Source organism: Glycine soja, chromosome 2, assembly GCF_004193775.1.
Source record: "Glycine soja cultivar W05 chromosome 2, ASM419377v2, whole genome shotgun sequence".
NCBI lineage: Eukaryota > Viridiplantae > Streptophyta > Magnoliopsida > Fabales > Fabaceae > Glycine > Glycine soja.
In genome coordinates, this window is record NC_041003.1 from 8,188,671 (window position 1) to 8,202,664 (window position 13,994).

General features: G+C 37.4%; 2 protein-coding genes and 1 pseudogene across 2 annotated transcripts; 1 reads left to right on the forward strand and 2 right to left on the reverse strand.

Annotated features, from left to right (window-relative positions):
* The first annotated feature begins 526 nt into the window (after positions 1 to 526).
* Positions 527 to 1,181, forward strand: LOC114370745 (annotated as a pseudogene).
* A 998-nt stretch (positions 1,182 to 2,179) lies between these two features.
* LOC114385265 (heat shock cognate 70 kDa protein 2-like) lies at positions 2,180 to 5,107 on the reverse strand. Its single transcript, XM_028345286.1, has 2 exons — positions 4,768 to 5,107; positions 2,180 to 4,158 (listed from the first exon to the last, which is right to left on the reverse strand). Exons 1-2 carry the CDS (start codon positions 4,979 to 4,981, stop codon positions 2,423 to 2,425), a joined length of 1,950 nt encoding a protein of 649 aa, XP_028201087.1. The 5' UTR covers positions 4,982 to 5,107; the 3' UTR covers positions 2,180 to 2,422.
* Positions 5,108 to 9,706: 4,599 nt separating this feature from the next.
* On the reverse strand, positions 9,707 to 10,898 carry LOC114370209 (protein MAIN-LIKE 1-like). The gene is made up of 3 exons (XM_028327503.1): positions 10,641 to 10,898; positions 9,964 to 10,560; positions 9,707 to 9,889 (listed from the first exon to the last, which is right to left on the reverse strand). Exons 1-3 carry the CDS (start codon positions 10,896 to 10,898, stop codon positions 9,707 to 9,709), a joined length of 1,038 nt encoding a protein of 345 aa, XP_028183304.1.
* Positions 10,899 to 13,994: the final 3,096 nt, after the last annotated feature.

Consider the following 13,994-nt stretch of genomic DNA (forward strand, 5'->3'; position numbering starts at 1 on the left):
TTTGCAGCATTAACCTTCGACAGAAACACATAATAGAATATATAGCGGATACTATTCTGCAACTAACTAAAGTCTAAAAAGCTAGGCATAAGAAGAGCCTACAATTTCCGGATTTTCCCCTCAAATTGCAGCAACATGATTCTAATTGTCATTTCTTTAATATTGCAATGTGTCTCCCTTTATTCACTTACAGTATGTTTGGATGGAGAAATTTAATAAGGTAATTCAATTTTTTAAAGAATTTTAATTACTTTTCAATTAAATAAGATGTTTGGATAAAAATTTGAAAAGAAATTGAAATTTAAGTATTTTAATAAGGGATTTTCATTAACTTAAATATTAGCATTTGAAATTCTTTCATTTTATGAAAGAATTTGAAATTCTTTTATACTTTAGGATATCTCCATGACACCTTCTCCCGAAAATAGGAGATCTCCATGTAGAAATCACGTATGCGACGGAGAGCCACCACTAGGCGCGGCAGGTGGCGACGCCACTTGGCCTCGGCGGCACGGTGGTGGAGCTGGACGAGGACCTGCACGATGCAGAGGCGTGCAGGCAGAGCGCCTCCTGGAGCGGGTTCCAGCCAGCGGCATTGTGGAGGGAGATATCGATAGGGTTTTCTCTCTTCATCGCTCTCTGTGTCGCTCCGTTTCAATGGCTCAGCAAGACGCTCAAAACGGCGGGTCGAAGAATGCTGCAGCTGCTGCTACGGTGTCGTTTGTCGCTATGAAGCCATAGCTCCTCGTCGAAGCTCCTAAGGCCAACGTCGCCATTCTGTTCTTCAAGGTCGTGTTTGGCGCTGAGGAAGTTGGTCGTACGCTCAACCCTAAGCACAAAGCCAAGCACGAGCTCCCTCTCATACTCTCCGCAGAACTCAAAATCGCTGGCTCCACCATTCTCGTCACTGACCTCGTTGATGACACTTCTTCGCCGTTAGTTTTCTTTCATATTCACGTTCATATTCTCTAGATCTTGAATATTAACATTGCTCCTATTTTGTTTCTACTATTTTTTAAGATTTTACTGATTCTCTCTGCTATTCGGTTGTTTAGGTATTTTGTTTTGTTTATTTTTTATATTAATTAGTTTATGCTATTTCATGTAATCTTTTCTGTATATTTTGTTTTATATGCACCCGATCTGTGATTAATAGAAAATACAAATGATTTTTCTTCTGAGAATCGTGATTTCCTTTTTGTCTTTATTACTCTTCCATAGTTCTTGCTCTTACTTTTCTTGAATTTAATAAGGAGAAACTCTTTTTAACCTTTTTGGATGTAGTACTTATTGTTCTCACGGGAAGAAATGAATGAAGAAGGAAAGGATCTAACTCACGTTCTCTTTTTGTTATTTAAGAACAGTTCACCTAAATAAATATAAAATTTTAAAAGAGAATGCATTTGATTATTTTATCAAAATAAGAAATTTTAAAAATGAAGAAATTCAATTTCTTTATTCAAACACAAAATTTTGAAAATGAAGAAATTTAATTTCTTTATCCAAATACAAAATTTTAAAAATGAAGAAATCTAATTTTTTATCCAAACACAAAATTTTGAAAATGAACGAATTTAAATTGAACGCATCACAATAGGGGACAACAAAGAAAGTATTTGCAGCAAATTTTGCATTTTGTTGTTCCAGTAACTGCTGTGTCTCTATAGTCTATACAGCACGTAATTTGTGGATTCAGTGGAGCAACAAATACCGAATACGACAACCGTGCGTACTTCAGTTTTTTAATTAGCATTTGAAAGATTTACAGAAAGAGTGTTGAAAACAAGCTCGACCGTTTAGATATTAGTAAGATAGGACTACTCTCATGGTTTAAATCTCAATATCAACTTGAAAATCTGGTTTATCAAATTAGATAATCTTAAGCTATAACTCAATTCACCTAAACTTTGATTAAATTTAAAAGCCAATGTCTATAAGAAACTCAATTAACCAAAGATTAGGAGAGGTACTTCTTAAGAAAGGAATTATTTTCTTTAACCTTCATGATTCGAATTAATTAAAAGTTGAACAAATAATAATCCTCTTGTAACATTTCTTTTTTTAACAAATTTCTAGCTTCATCATTCTACTAAAAGTCAATTACTCGCGTGATAAGAAGAACCTTTTATGCTTCTAAACCAGAGGAACAGCGCAATTTGCGCTAGTAACGTTATCTATCAAAGACCGAAATTTAAGAAATCTTTTAAATAGGAACGGCAAGATTTGGCAATAATATTGTTTCCTTTGCCAAAAAGTAAACACAAGTCTCCATAAGGTGGAACTATTCAAAACCAAAAAACATTATCACCATACCTAGTGTGAGTAACCAAAATAATGGGCTAATATTCTAAACCAAAAAATAAAGAAAATAAAAACTGAATAGATCCACCACAAACCCATCTCATCTGAATCATAAAATAATTTAGTCAACTTCCTCGATCTTGGGGCCAGCACCACCGGAACCAGATGGAGGAACATCTTCATCCATGCCTCCGGCCATGTCGGGAGCACCTGCACCCTGGTACATCTTAGCAATGATTGGGTTGCAAGTGCTCTCAAGCTCCTTCATCTTGTCTTCGAACTCATCAGCCTCTGCCAGCTGGTTTCCATCCAACCACTGAATAGCACTCTCAATGGCATCTTCGATCTTCTTCTTGTCGTCACCAGAGAGCTTTGATGCAATCTTCTCGTCTTTAATGGTGTTCCTCATGTTGTAGGCGTAGTTCTCCAATGCATTCTTTGCATCAACCTTCTTCTTGTGCTCCTCATCCTCAGCCTTGTATTTTTCTGCCTCCTGGACCATCTTCTCGATTTCCTCCTTTGAGAGTCTACCCTTGTCGTTGGTAATGGTGATCTTATTCTTCTGCCCTGTGGTCTTGTCCTCGGCAGAGACATTCAAGATACCATTGGCATCTATATCGAAGCAAACAGTAATCTGAGGAACACCCCTGGGTGCTGGGGGAATGCCAGAAAGCTCAAATTTTCCCAACAAATTGTTGTCCCTGGTTCTAGCTCTCTCTCCCTCGTACACCTGAATCAAGACACCAGGTTGGTTGTCTGAGTAAGTAGAGAACACTTGCTCCTTCTTGGTGGGGATAGTAGTGTTCCTGGGAATGAGGACAGTCATGACACCACCGGCAGTTTCTAAACCAAGAGAAAGGGGTGTAACATCCAACAGCAACAGATCCTGCACCTTCTCGTTACCTTCACCACTCAAAATAGCAGCCTGAACAGCAGCTCCATAAGCAACGGCCTCATCAGGGTTAATGCTCTTGCAAAGTTCCTTTCCATTGAAGAAATCTTGCAACAATTGCTGGACTTTAGGAATTCTAGTGGATCCACCAACAAGGACAACATCATGGACAGTGCTCTTGTCCATCTTGGCATCCCTCAAACACTTCTCAACAGGCTCCATACACTTCCTGAAGAGATCCATGTTGAGCTCCTCAAACCTGGCACGGGTGATTGTGGTGTAGAAGTCAACACCCTCGTAAAGAGAATCAATCTCAATTGTAGTCTGTGCAGTAGATGAAAGGGTCCTCTTCGCCCTTTCACAGGCAGTCCTCAACCTCCTAAGAGCCCTAGGGTTTCCACTGATATCCTTCTTGTGCTTCCTCTTGAACTCCTGAACAAAATGGTTAACCATTCTGTTATCAAAATCTTCACCTCCAAGATGGGTATCTCCCGCAGTGGCCTTGACCTCAAAAATACCCTCTTCAATAGTGAGAAGAGAGACATCAAAGGTACCACCACCCAAGTCAAAAATCAACACGTTCTTCTCACCCACGCTGGTGGCCTTCTTGTCAAGACCATAAGCAATGGCAGCAGCAGTGGGTTCATTGATGATACGCATGACATTGAGACCAGCAATGACCCCGGCATCCTTTGTGGCCTGACGCTGGGAGTCATTGAAGTAAGCAGGAACAGTAACCACAGCATTCTTCACGGTGGAACCCAGATAAGCCTCGGCAATCTCACGCATCTTCATGAGAACCATGGAAGAAATTTCCTCAGCAGCGAACTGTTTGTCCTCACCCTTGTAGTTGACCACAATCATAGGTTTGTCAGCTGGGCCAGGGATAACCTTAAATGGCCATAGCTTCATATCACTCTGAACGGAGGCATCAGAAATTCTCCTTCCAATCAAACGCTTAGCATCTGAGATCAGACAACATATCATCAATCACCAAACAATCCTCACGATAATTAATTAATGACAATAAAAAACAGATCTTAACTATCCACACACCATATTCCGTCAAAATAGTAAGATCAAATAACTCTCTTAATAATAAAATAGCACACAACATTGCTATTCAACTCAACATCAGATTTCAACCAACAATATGAGTGTACGTAATACTGTTATTCAATTCAAAACTAGACCTCAAACAAATAACAGGGCATTACGTTACACAATTCAAAATCAGATTTCAATGTGTAATACGAGTGGCGTGTGCATAACAATATTATTCAATTCAAAACCAGAATTCGACGAACAAATACGATGTTTATGCATATCACCATTCGATTAAAATTATATTACTATTCGATTTGAAATAAGATTTTAACAAACAATACAAGTAGAGTTCTAAACCAGTTCAGACCATGCAACGATTAATAATAACAATAAGACATATAAACAGCAGGATTACAAAATAAAACTAAAAATTACCAAAATAGAAAAGTGGAGTTTCAAACAACAGATCCAAAAATCTAGGAACAATGCAAATCCTGAAAAGGCGAAGTGTCGGCTAGGGATCTTACCGAAGACGGTGTTGACGGGGTTCATGGCGACCTGATTCTTGGCGGCATCACCGATCAAACGCTCTGAATCGGTGAAACCAACATAAGAGGGCGTGGTTCTGTTACCCTGGTCATTGGCGATGATTTCGACACGGTCGTGCTGCCACACTCCGACGCAGGAGTATGTGGTGCCGAGATCGATTCCAATAGCAGGACCATCTCCTTTTCCGGCCATTGATCGGACAATGCAGAGAGAATGCAGAGAGAATCTAGAGACAAGTTAGGTTTGGCTTGTGAAGCGGCGCAAGAGAGAGAGAAAAGAATAAGAATTGTCTACGAACTTATGTTATGTTAGGGTAGAGATAAAGGAAGGGTTTATATAACTTTTTTATTTTGAAAATAGAATTCTAGAATGTTCTTTTGGTTACGTGGGAATGGGATGATACGCGGGAACGACTCTTTTTCCGCTTCTGGTTAGTTCTAGACCCTTCTTTTTATCTGCCTGCCACCTTCGACACGCAACGGTACTTTCTCAGTCGACGTAAAATAATATTTTAATAAAAATTGAATCAATCAAAGTATAAAATATTTGTTTGATTAATTCAGATTTTATTTTAAATGAAAATAAATTAAATGAATTCACATTTTTTTTAGTTTGATTTAGATGATTTTATTTATGAAAATCAAATCGAGTTACAAACATCCTTAATGTATATCTTTTGTATAATTGTTTCATGCGATTATGTCCAACAATTAAATCTTTGGGATTTGCCAGGGGCACCCAGCAGTATTGTTGGTGCACCCAGCAAATTTTTAAAATGGCAAAAATGTTCTTTAGCTTTTTTGCGAACTTTCTTTCGTTGACACTCGCGGATAAAATGTTCCACGGGCATCCGCGGAAGAACTTTCTTCCGCCAACTGCAAAAGAAAGTTCTTCCACGGATGCCCGTGGAACATTTCTTCCGCGAGTGTCAACGAAAGAAGAACTGCGGAAGAACCATCTTCCATGGAACTATGCGGAAGAACTTCTTCCGCCAGAGTCAACGGAAGAATGTTCTTCCGTGGGTTAATTAGTTAAATTATTTTATTAATTTTAAGATTATTTGGTATTAGTTAAATGATTTTTTCCTCTCACAAGTTGACCAATGGCCGATTCTTGTATGCACCGCATGATATGTATTGATCACTTTTTTCCTCAAATTATTTACAGTAAAATTCATTTTGGACTCGTCGTTCTTCACAGTTACACACACTCTAGTCACGCACTTCTTCCTCTCTCCATTTCTCTAACTCTAACCATGCAATTGGCGTTGGTCTCATTGCATTCTCTGTAGAAATGACGAACAAGGCCAAAGGAAAAGGCAAGGAGGTCGCCGAAAAAGGTTCTGCCGGCAAGCGCAAGGGCGCCTTCGACACTGACAAGACCGGTGGCGGCCAAAAGAGAAACAAGCAAGGTGTCCTTCAGTTATTTCTGACGACGAATTAAATGTCGCGCCAAGAAGGATGGACATGCCAGATAAGGGCCAGAGTAGCAGGTCACGTGTCATCCCTCAAGAGGAAATGTTGGCCCGAAACTAACTTTTTTGAGTTTTGGGTCTTCTGTTGCAGGCCCTGTTTGAATGAACCGGTGTCTCCTGTTATTTTTTTTGGATTCGTTGACGTGGAAACATGAGACATGACACCTTTGGAGAGTCTCACGGCTTTCCCAGATAATTTAAAAAAAACCCCGAACAGGGGTACTTAGGCAAGTTTACATGGCCCGAAACTAACTTTTTTGAGTTTTGGGCCTTCCGTTGCAGGCCCTGTTTGAATGAACCGGTGTCTCCTGTTATTTTTTTTGGATTCGTTGACGTGCAAACATGAGATAGGCCACCTTTGGAGAGTCTCACGGCTTTCCCAGATAATTTTAAAAAAAACCCCGAACAGGGGTACTTAGACAAGTTTACATGGCCCGAAACTAACTTTTTTGAGTTTTGGGCCTTCCGTTGCAGGCCCTGTTCGAATGAACTGGTGTCTCCTGTTATTTTTTTTGGATTCGTTGACGTGCAAACATGAGACAGGCCACCTTTGGAGAGTCTCACGGCTTTCCCAGATAATTTAAAAAAAACCCCGAACAGGGGTACTTAGGCAAGTTTACATGGCCCGAAACCAACCTTTTTCTCAGACGACAATGATTGACGTGACCTGACAATGAACGACGTGATAGGAGGTTGCTTTAGTTTTACGCTTCACAATGTAAAATAGTCACGGGTCTGGTAAAAGGGAAGCCATGTGCCTGGCTGGGCCATTTATATAAATGATAGATGGGGATGTCCATGGTACTCAACAACAACTAGTATTCAGAGTTTGTCAAATTAATTTTCGATAAACAATGATATTCTTAAGAGAGACTTCGTCCCAGACGATCGTGAACTCGAGGTTGACATTCATTTTTCGAAATGGAACCGTCATTCACAACGAGTGTGAGGTTTATTTTCAAAGTTCTGGTCCAGTGCCCATGCGAGTACCAAACCTATGCGATTTTTCAACTCTCAAAAGTAGAATACACAACAGTCTTCGGCTAAACAACAATGAAGTTGTGGATGAAATTCATTACCGGCGACCAGTGGAAGATACATGTAACAACATTTACTTTGAAAGTATGCAATTGAAAAATGACATGGATGTGAACACCATGTTAATGTATAATGATCAATTTTCATTTGTTGGACCGATTGAGTTGTTATGTACCGTTGGTAGAACAACAGATGCAATTTTAAACTTACTTGAACGCCCCAGCATCCCTACACATGATGCGGTTCTGTATTACAACGGAAGGTGGAACATGCCACGCCAAAACAACTTTGTGGGTTACGCGTTCACCGGAATAAATCCAAAAAAATTTGATATTCCAAAAGGATGTAGCATAGATCAACTGAAGGATTTGATCAAGCAAGTAGCACCTAAAGGGAATCCTCCTCATGGGATTCACGAATCCCAAGTTGAAAGGCGTTTGTTTTATCGACAACCTAGTCATTTGGAGTATTCTGAGAAAGTTTTAAAATTTAAAATTGTTGAGCTGAAATGTGACGACGACGTGCTGAAGGTGCTGGTAGAGTCTAATTACTGGAAACAATTTGTGCCAATAGAAATTTTGGCTCTCTTTAGTAAAGTGGTTATGGAAAATGAGGACGATGTTGTTACGTCCTTGCGTGATTGAATGCTAGTTAAATGTTAGGCTGTTTCGTGCAAATTAAATTTGTGTCCATCATGTTCTAGTCGATGCAATATGTCTTAGTGTGTCAATTTGTTATGTTTGTGATCCGTTTGTAATGTGTAGTATGTATGAAAAAGGAATAAAAGTTTTATTATCAACTTTTAGACAAAAAATTTATAAGGAATAAATGTTTGTGACCCGTTCGTGCAAATTAAAATTTGTAACTTATTTTGTCCAATCAATTACATTTAATTAAAATTTGTAACTTATTTGTTTCAATCAATTTAAATTTGTAACTTATTTGTTTCAATCAATTAAAATTTGTAACTTATTTGTTTCAATGACTAACTTAGTTTTTAAAAAATTTCTAGCTTCTTTTTTAAAATTTCTAACTCATTTTTTAAATTTTTTTTTTTTAAATTTCTAACTTATTTTTTTAAATGACTAACTTATTTTTTAAAAAATTTATAGCTTATTTTTTAAAATGTCTAACTTATTTTTTTGAAATTTCTAACTTATTTTTTTTGAAATTTGTAACTTGTTTTTGATTAAATTATATAACAATTTTAAGTAAAAATTAAAATTTGTAACTTATTTGTTTCAATGACTAACTTATTTTTTTAAAGTTTCTAGCTTAGTTTTTTTTTAAAATTTCTAAATCATTTTTTTAAAAATTTCTAACTTATTTTTTAAATGTCTAACTTATATTTTTAAATTTCTAACTTATTTTTTTGAAATTTGTAACTTGTTTTTGATTAAATTATATAATAATTTTAAGTAAAAATTAAAATTTTTAACTTATTTGTTTCAATGACTAACTTATTTTTTTAAAGTTTCTAGCTTATTTTTAAAAAAAAATTCTAACTCATTTTTAAAAAAAAATTCTAACTTAGTTTTTTAAATTTCTAACTTATTTTTTTAAATGTCTAACTTATTTTTCTAAATTTCTAACTTATTTTTTTGAAATTTCTAACTTATTTTTTTTTAAATTATATAATAATTTTCAGTATAACTTAAAATTTCTAACTTATTTTGTCCAATTAATTACATTCAATTAAAATTTCTAAGTTATTTGTTTCAATCAATTAAAATTTGTATGTTATTTGTTTCAATCAATTTCTAACTTATTATTTTAAATTTCTAACTTATTTATTTTAAATTTGTAACTTCTTTATTTGAAATTTCTAACTTATTGTTGTTTAAATTATATAATAATTTTTAGTATAACTTAAAATTTCTAACTTATTTTGTCCAATTAATTACATTCAATTAAAATTTGTAAGTTATTTGTTTCAATCAATTAAAATTTGGAACTTATTTGTTTCAATCAATTAAAATTTGTAAGTTATTTGTTTCAATCAATTTCTAACTTATTTATTTTAAATTTGTAACTTCTTTATTTGAAATTTCTAACTTATTGTTGTTTAAATTATATAATAATTTTCAGTATAACTTAAAATTTCTAACTTATTTTGTCCAATTAATTACATTCAATTAAAATTTCTAAGTTATTTGTTTCAATCAATTAAAATTTGGAACTTATTTTTTTAAAATTTCTAACTTATTTTTTAATATGTCAAACTTCATAAAGAAATAGAGACATTATATTTAAGTAAAAACATACATAAAGACATAATTTAAGTAAAAACATAATTTAAATACATAAAGAAATATAGACATTATCTAAGTCAATGTGTTTTAACAAATACAAAAACAAATACTAAAATTTAAATACATAAACAAATACAATAAAAAAGATAAATCCTAATCTATGCGGGATCTCTGTCGCGGCCTAAGACTGTCATCTGGGTTGTCATCTCTACCTATCCTTAGGCAAAGATCCATGATATCATATAAGTCAGTCCATGCAGTCACCATCCTGAGGTTGATGACACGCTCCAAATGCTCAGCAATCCTTCCCATCCTGACACATGCTGTGCAATCAACCTGTCTCAGTGAAAATAACAAGTGAGTATGAATTTATAAAAAATAATAAAGTTAACAAAAAGTACACAGCTTACCACAAAATGCGCAGGGGGATCTGACGTGACTGGAACCTGGGCGACAGGTGGCTCCACGAAGTCATCATCATGAGTGGGAAGGGGAGGCGCAGGTCTGGGTTCAGCAGTGTCCTCCGTCGGCATCACAAAGGGGTGTGAAATCTGAAAAAACCACTCTATGTAGTCTAGGGCCACCTGCCCAGGAACTACACAGAGCTCCCCTGTAGACGTTACATGATCTGAAAACTGTACCCACTGGTCGTCTATATCAGTACTTGTCAACGAATCACGAACCGGTGGCGGAGGAACTGTCTGAATGTACCCCATCTGCTGAACCACCCTCTCTGGTCGAAGGTAGACGATGATCGGACCCCATCTGACTTGCCCCATGTACAAGGAGATCAATTCATAGCCCCGAACTCCCCGATGCTCAGCATACGGCATCCAACAGACGTTAGTGACTGTCAAGGCATCAATACGTGCTCTGTAAGGGGCTCCCTTAATGCCAGTCATTTGGGCCTTACCCGTAAGCCACCTACAGGCACGTGGGCTAGCCTCAGCATAACCATCGTCAACAACAGACCTGTGGACTGATGGAAAGTGCTTGTAAATCCAGCACTACAAACAGAAAGTCAACATCAACAATCAAACATGGATTGAATTTTACTTTAACTTAAATTACAAGCAGCGATAGTCACCTGAAGTAGTGAAATGTAACAAGCCATATGCCGTGTAGGGGCTTGGGACGCCTCGTTAAGCTGATCGTACAAGTGTACCAAAGCGGCTGCTCCCCAAGAGAATGTCCCTGCTTGTGTCAGGTCTTTGAATGCTTGCAGGTGCATAACATGAACATGGGTTGCACTCTTGTTAGCGAAAAGAGTGCAACCAACCAAATGAAGTAGGTACGCCCGAGCTGCAGCAACCCATTGCCTGGCCCGGCACCTACTCTTGCACATGTCCCAAAGCCAGGACAACCGAACATGAGGCCCACCTGCCTAACGTGTCTCAGCTGTAGCCTCGTCTGCGGTGACCTCAAGTAGCTCTGTCAACAGCGCAACTGCGTCAGATGTAGCCAACGGCCCAATTGAATGCAGCGCGCCAGTAATCGGGATGTGTAGGAGCGATAAAACGTCGTCTAGAGTGATCGTCACCTCCCCTACTGGGAGGTGGAAGTTGCTCGTCTCCCTATGCCACCTCTCAACAAAGGCGGATATGAGTCTAGGATCAGTGGTGATCACAGAACACCTGATCAATGGATCCAATCCGGTGGCCGCAATCATACCTTCAATCTCAGCAGCCGGTCTCCCAAATTTATCTACTTTCCTACCATGGGAGACCAACTTGAGATCGGGTCGCTCCTAAATTGAATAACAGTTTATAAATTTGTGTATTTCAAAATAAAAGAAACTACTTTCTAATTACTGGAATAAAATATGTACGTACTTGTCCATGCCATATGTTGTGTGCCACATGATCAGCAAATCCTATCAAAACAGATGGATCGCGTGGCCCACCGGGGAACCCCTCATCATCAGCAGTTGTCCCATCACTAGCCACTCGATCAGACTCAGCACCATCGGCGGCTCCTGTCCTCTCTGGGCTACCATCAGATGCATCAGGCACATCCTCAGCCAACTGAGGAACATCCTCAGCCATCTGGGTAACCCGTTGCCTACGTGCTGAGGCAGTGGGCCTACGACGGCGAGGAACATCCTCAGCCACATTCTGACTAAGGTCTCTGCCTCTACCTGTGCCTACCATACGACGTAGACCTCGTGTTCTAACCATGATCTGAAATCATGAAGAACACTCAAATAATTTGTGTAACAAAGCTTTGGAATTCTAACTAATCCACATAATTTATCCAAACCCACAGATTATATATTTAGTTCAACATAATTTATCCAAATAATTGACATACAAATGCATATATAACAAATGCATATATAAATCACACCAAATATAATTCAATTGATTAGTAGAACTCAAATCCTGTCATTGTGATTCTCTCAAGACACAATTCTAGTTATTAAACCAGAAGGTTTATTTTTCTTTCCTTTATACATTGCTATTACAATCAATTACTGTGGTATAAATTCCTTTAATTCATCTCTAAGTTCAAGTTAAATCAAAGAAATTATATGAACTGTCTAACTTAATATCATCACACGAATTTCATTAACTAAGCTATTTCTCATAGTGCAAATGGTTCTGACAAGCCTTGAATAGTGGTAACCCTGTGTCTCTTGAATAGCAGAGCCACTGCTATTCAAGTAGGCATGATGACGGGGTTTTTCCATCCCCGCCCTGAAACTCAAATTACTTAGGAGTGGATTTTTTGAATTACATTTATGTGGAGTGAAACACTTTGATTGATTGTGAATTGAGAATTTATAAAAATATAGAGTATGGTCAAATATTCAAAAAGTGCACAAGGCTTGCGGATCCATGTGGGTGCTTGGATTTGTAATCACCAATTGCACATGAATCTTAGTTACAATGAAAGTGAACTATTACAATATTCTAGTTCATATGGTAAGGTATGGAGAAAAGAGTAAGCACCCGAACAAAGCATTTGTTCTTACTAGGAAGGGCTAGATACATAGCTCACATGTGTCATTTTATTTGTCCTAGTTGTCTATTATTCTTTCAATAAGAGCTTTTCATCCTTGTCAAGGAAGGGATTCAATGGTCAAAAATAGACAGCTAGGCTTTATCACCAAATAAGGATATTTGGTTTGTATTGAGTATTAGTAATACTAATTACCCATAATTCCTGCCAATTTCTAGCCTTATTTTTATTTTTTAAATTTTAATTAAGCTAATTATGTCAACGTATATGCTTTGTAAAGAAATTCCTACTAAACTTTTTCATACCATTTAGAGTGCATTTGGTTTGGAATGGCTTGGATTTGTAACTAATACAAATGTGGGTGCTTGGATTTGTAATCGCCAAGTGCATCATTTTGTATTCAAAATTCTCAACACATCATTTTGTATTCAAAATTCTCAATACATCAAATTAGAGGAATCAAGGTGCTTCATCATTTCGTGTTCAATTTGTTAACTAGCTATTTATGTTGTATTTTACAATATTATCTTCTACTAACACATGATGCTACTAGCTAGACTCGTCTCATGCTCGATCTCTATCCCGTAATAGGCATAGCACAACATGTTCTTTTAAATTGTAGCTGAGGTTCCTCACCATAGTGTCATATTTCTTGTGAAAAGGAATTGGATAACCAATTTAATTTTGCTCTTTCATGTTGTGTTCCGCATAACAATTCAATTTATGCAGTGTATACAGTCATTTACACATCCTAACCAAATGACAGCAAATAACAGTTCAATTTAGACATCCTATTGCATAAGTCAATCACACCAAATCACAGCAAATAACAATTCAATTTAGACATCCCAATAGCAACTAAAAAACACAAAATTAGGGAGTTTGTGTAACTTAAATACCATATACACTCTGTAACACCTAATAAATAAATAAAACTGACTAATAATATCAATAAATTGTTGGTTCAGACATAATTTTCAAGAAAAATAACCAATATACAGCAAAATGCATCCTGCGGAAGAAGTTTGGCAGGTTCTTCCGCAAGCAGAAAATGCACTCTACGGAAAAAGGTGTTCTTCCGCGAGTGTGACAGGACGAAAATGGAGCCAACGGAAGAAGGTGTTCTTCCGCGGGCTCCTGCGGAAGAAACTAAAAAGGTTCTTCCGCGGATGCCAGCGGAAGAAGGTCAAGAAGGTTCTTCCGCTTGAGCGGAAGAACCTTCTTGACCTTCTTCCGCTGGCACCCGCGGAAGAACCTTTCACCTTTCTTCCGCAGGAGCTCGCGGAAGAACACCTTCTTCCGCTGACTCCATTTTCGTCCCCTAACACACGCGCGGAAGAAGCTTCTTCTTGCGGAAGAACTTCGTCTTCAACCTCCAGCACCAAACAACAACAATGTCGTCTATCCTAAGGCCATTAACGCGATTCTAACAGATATCCAAAGCCAATGGGGTTAGAACACTAACATCGATGGCGGAATA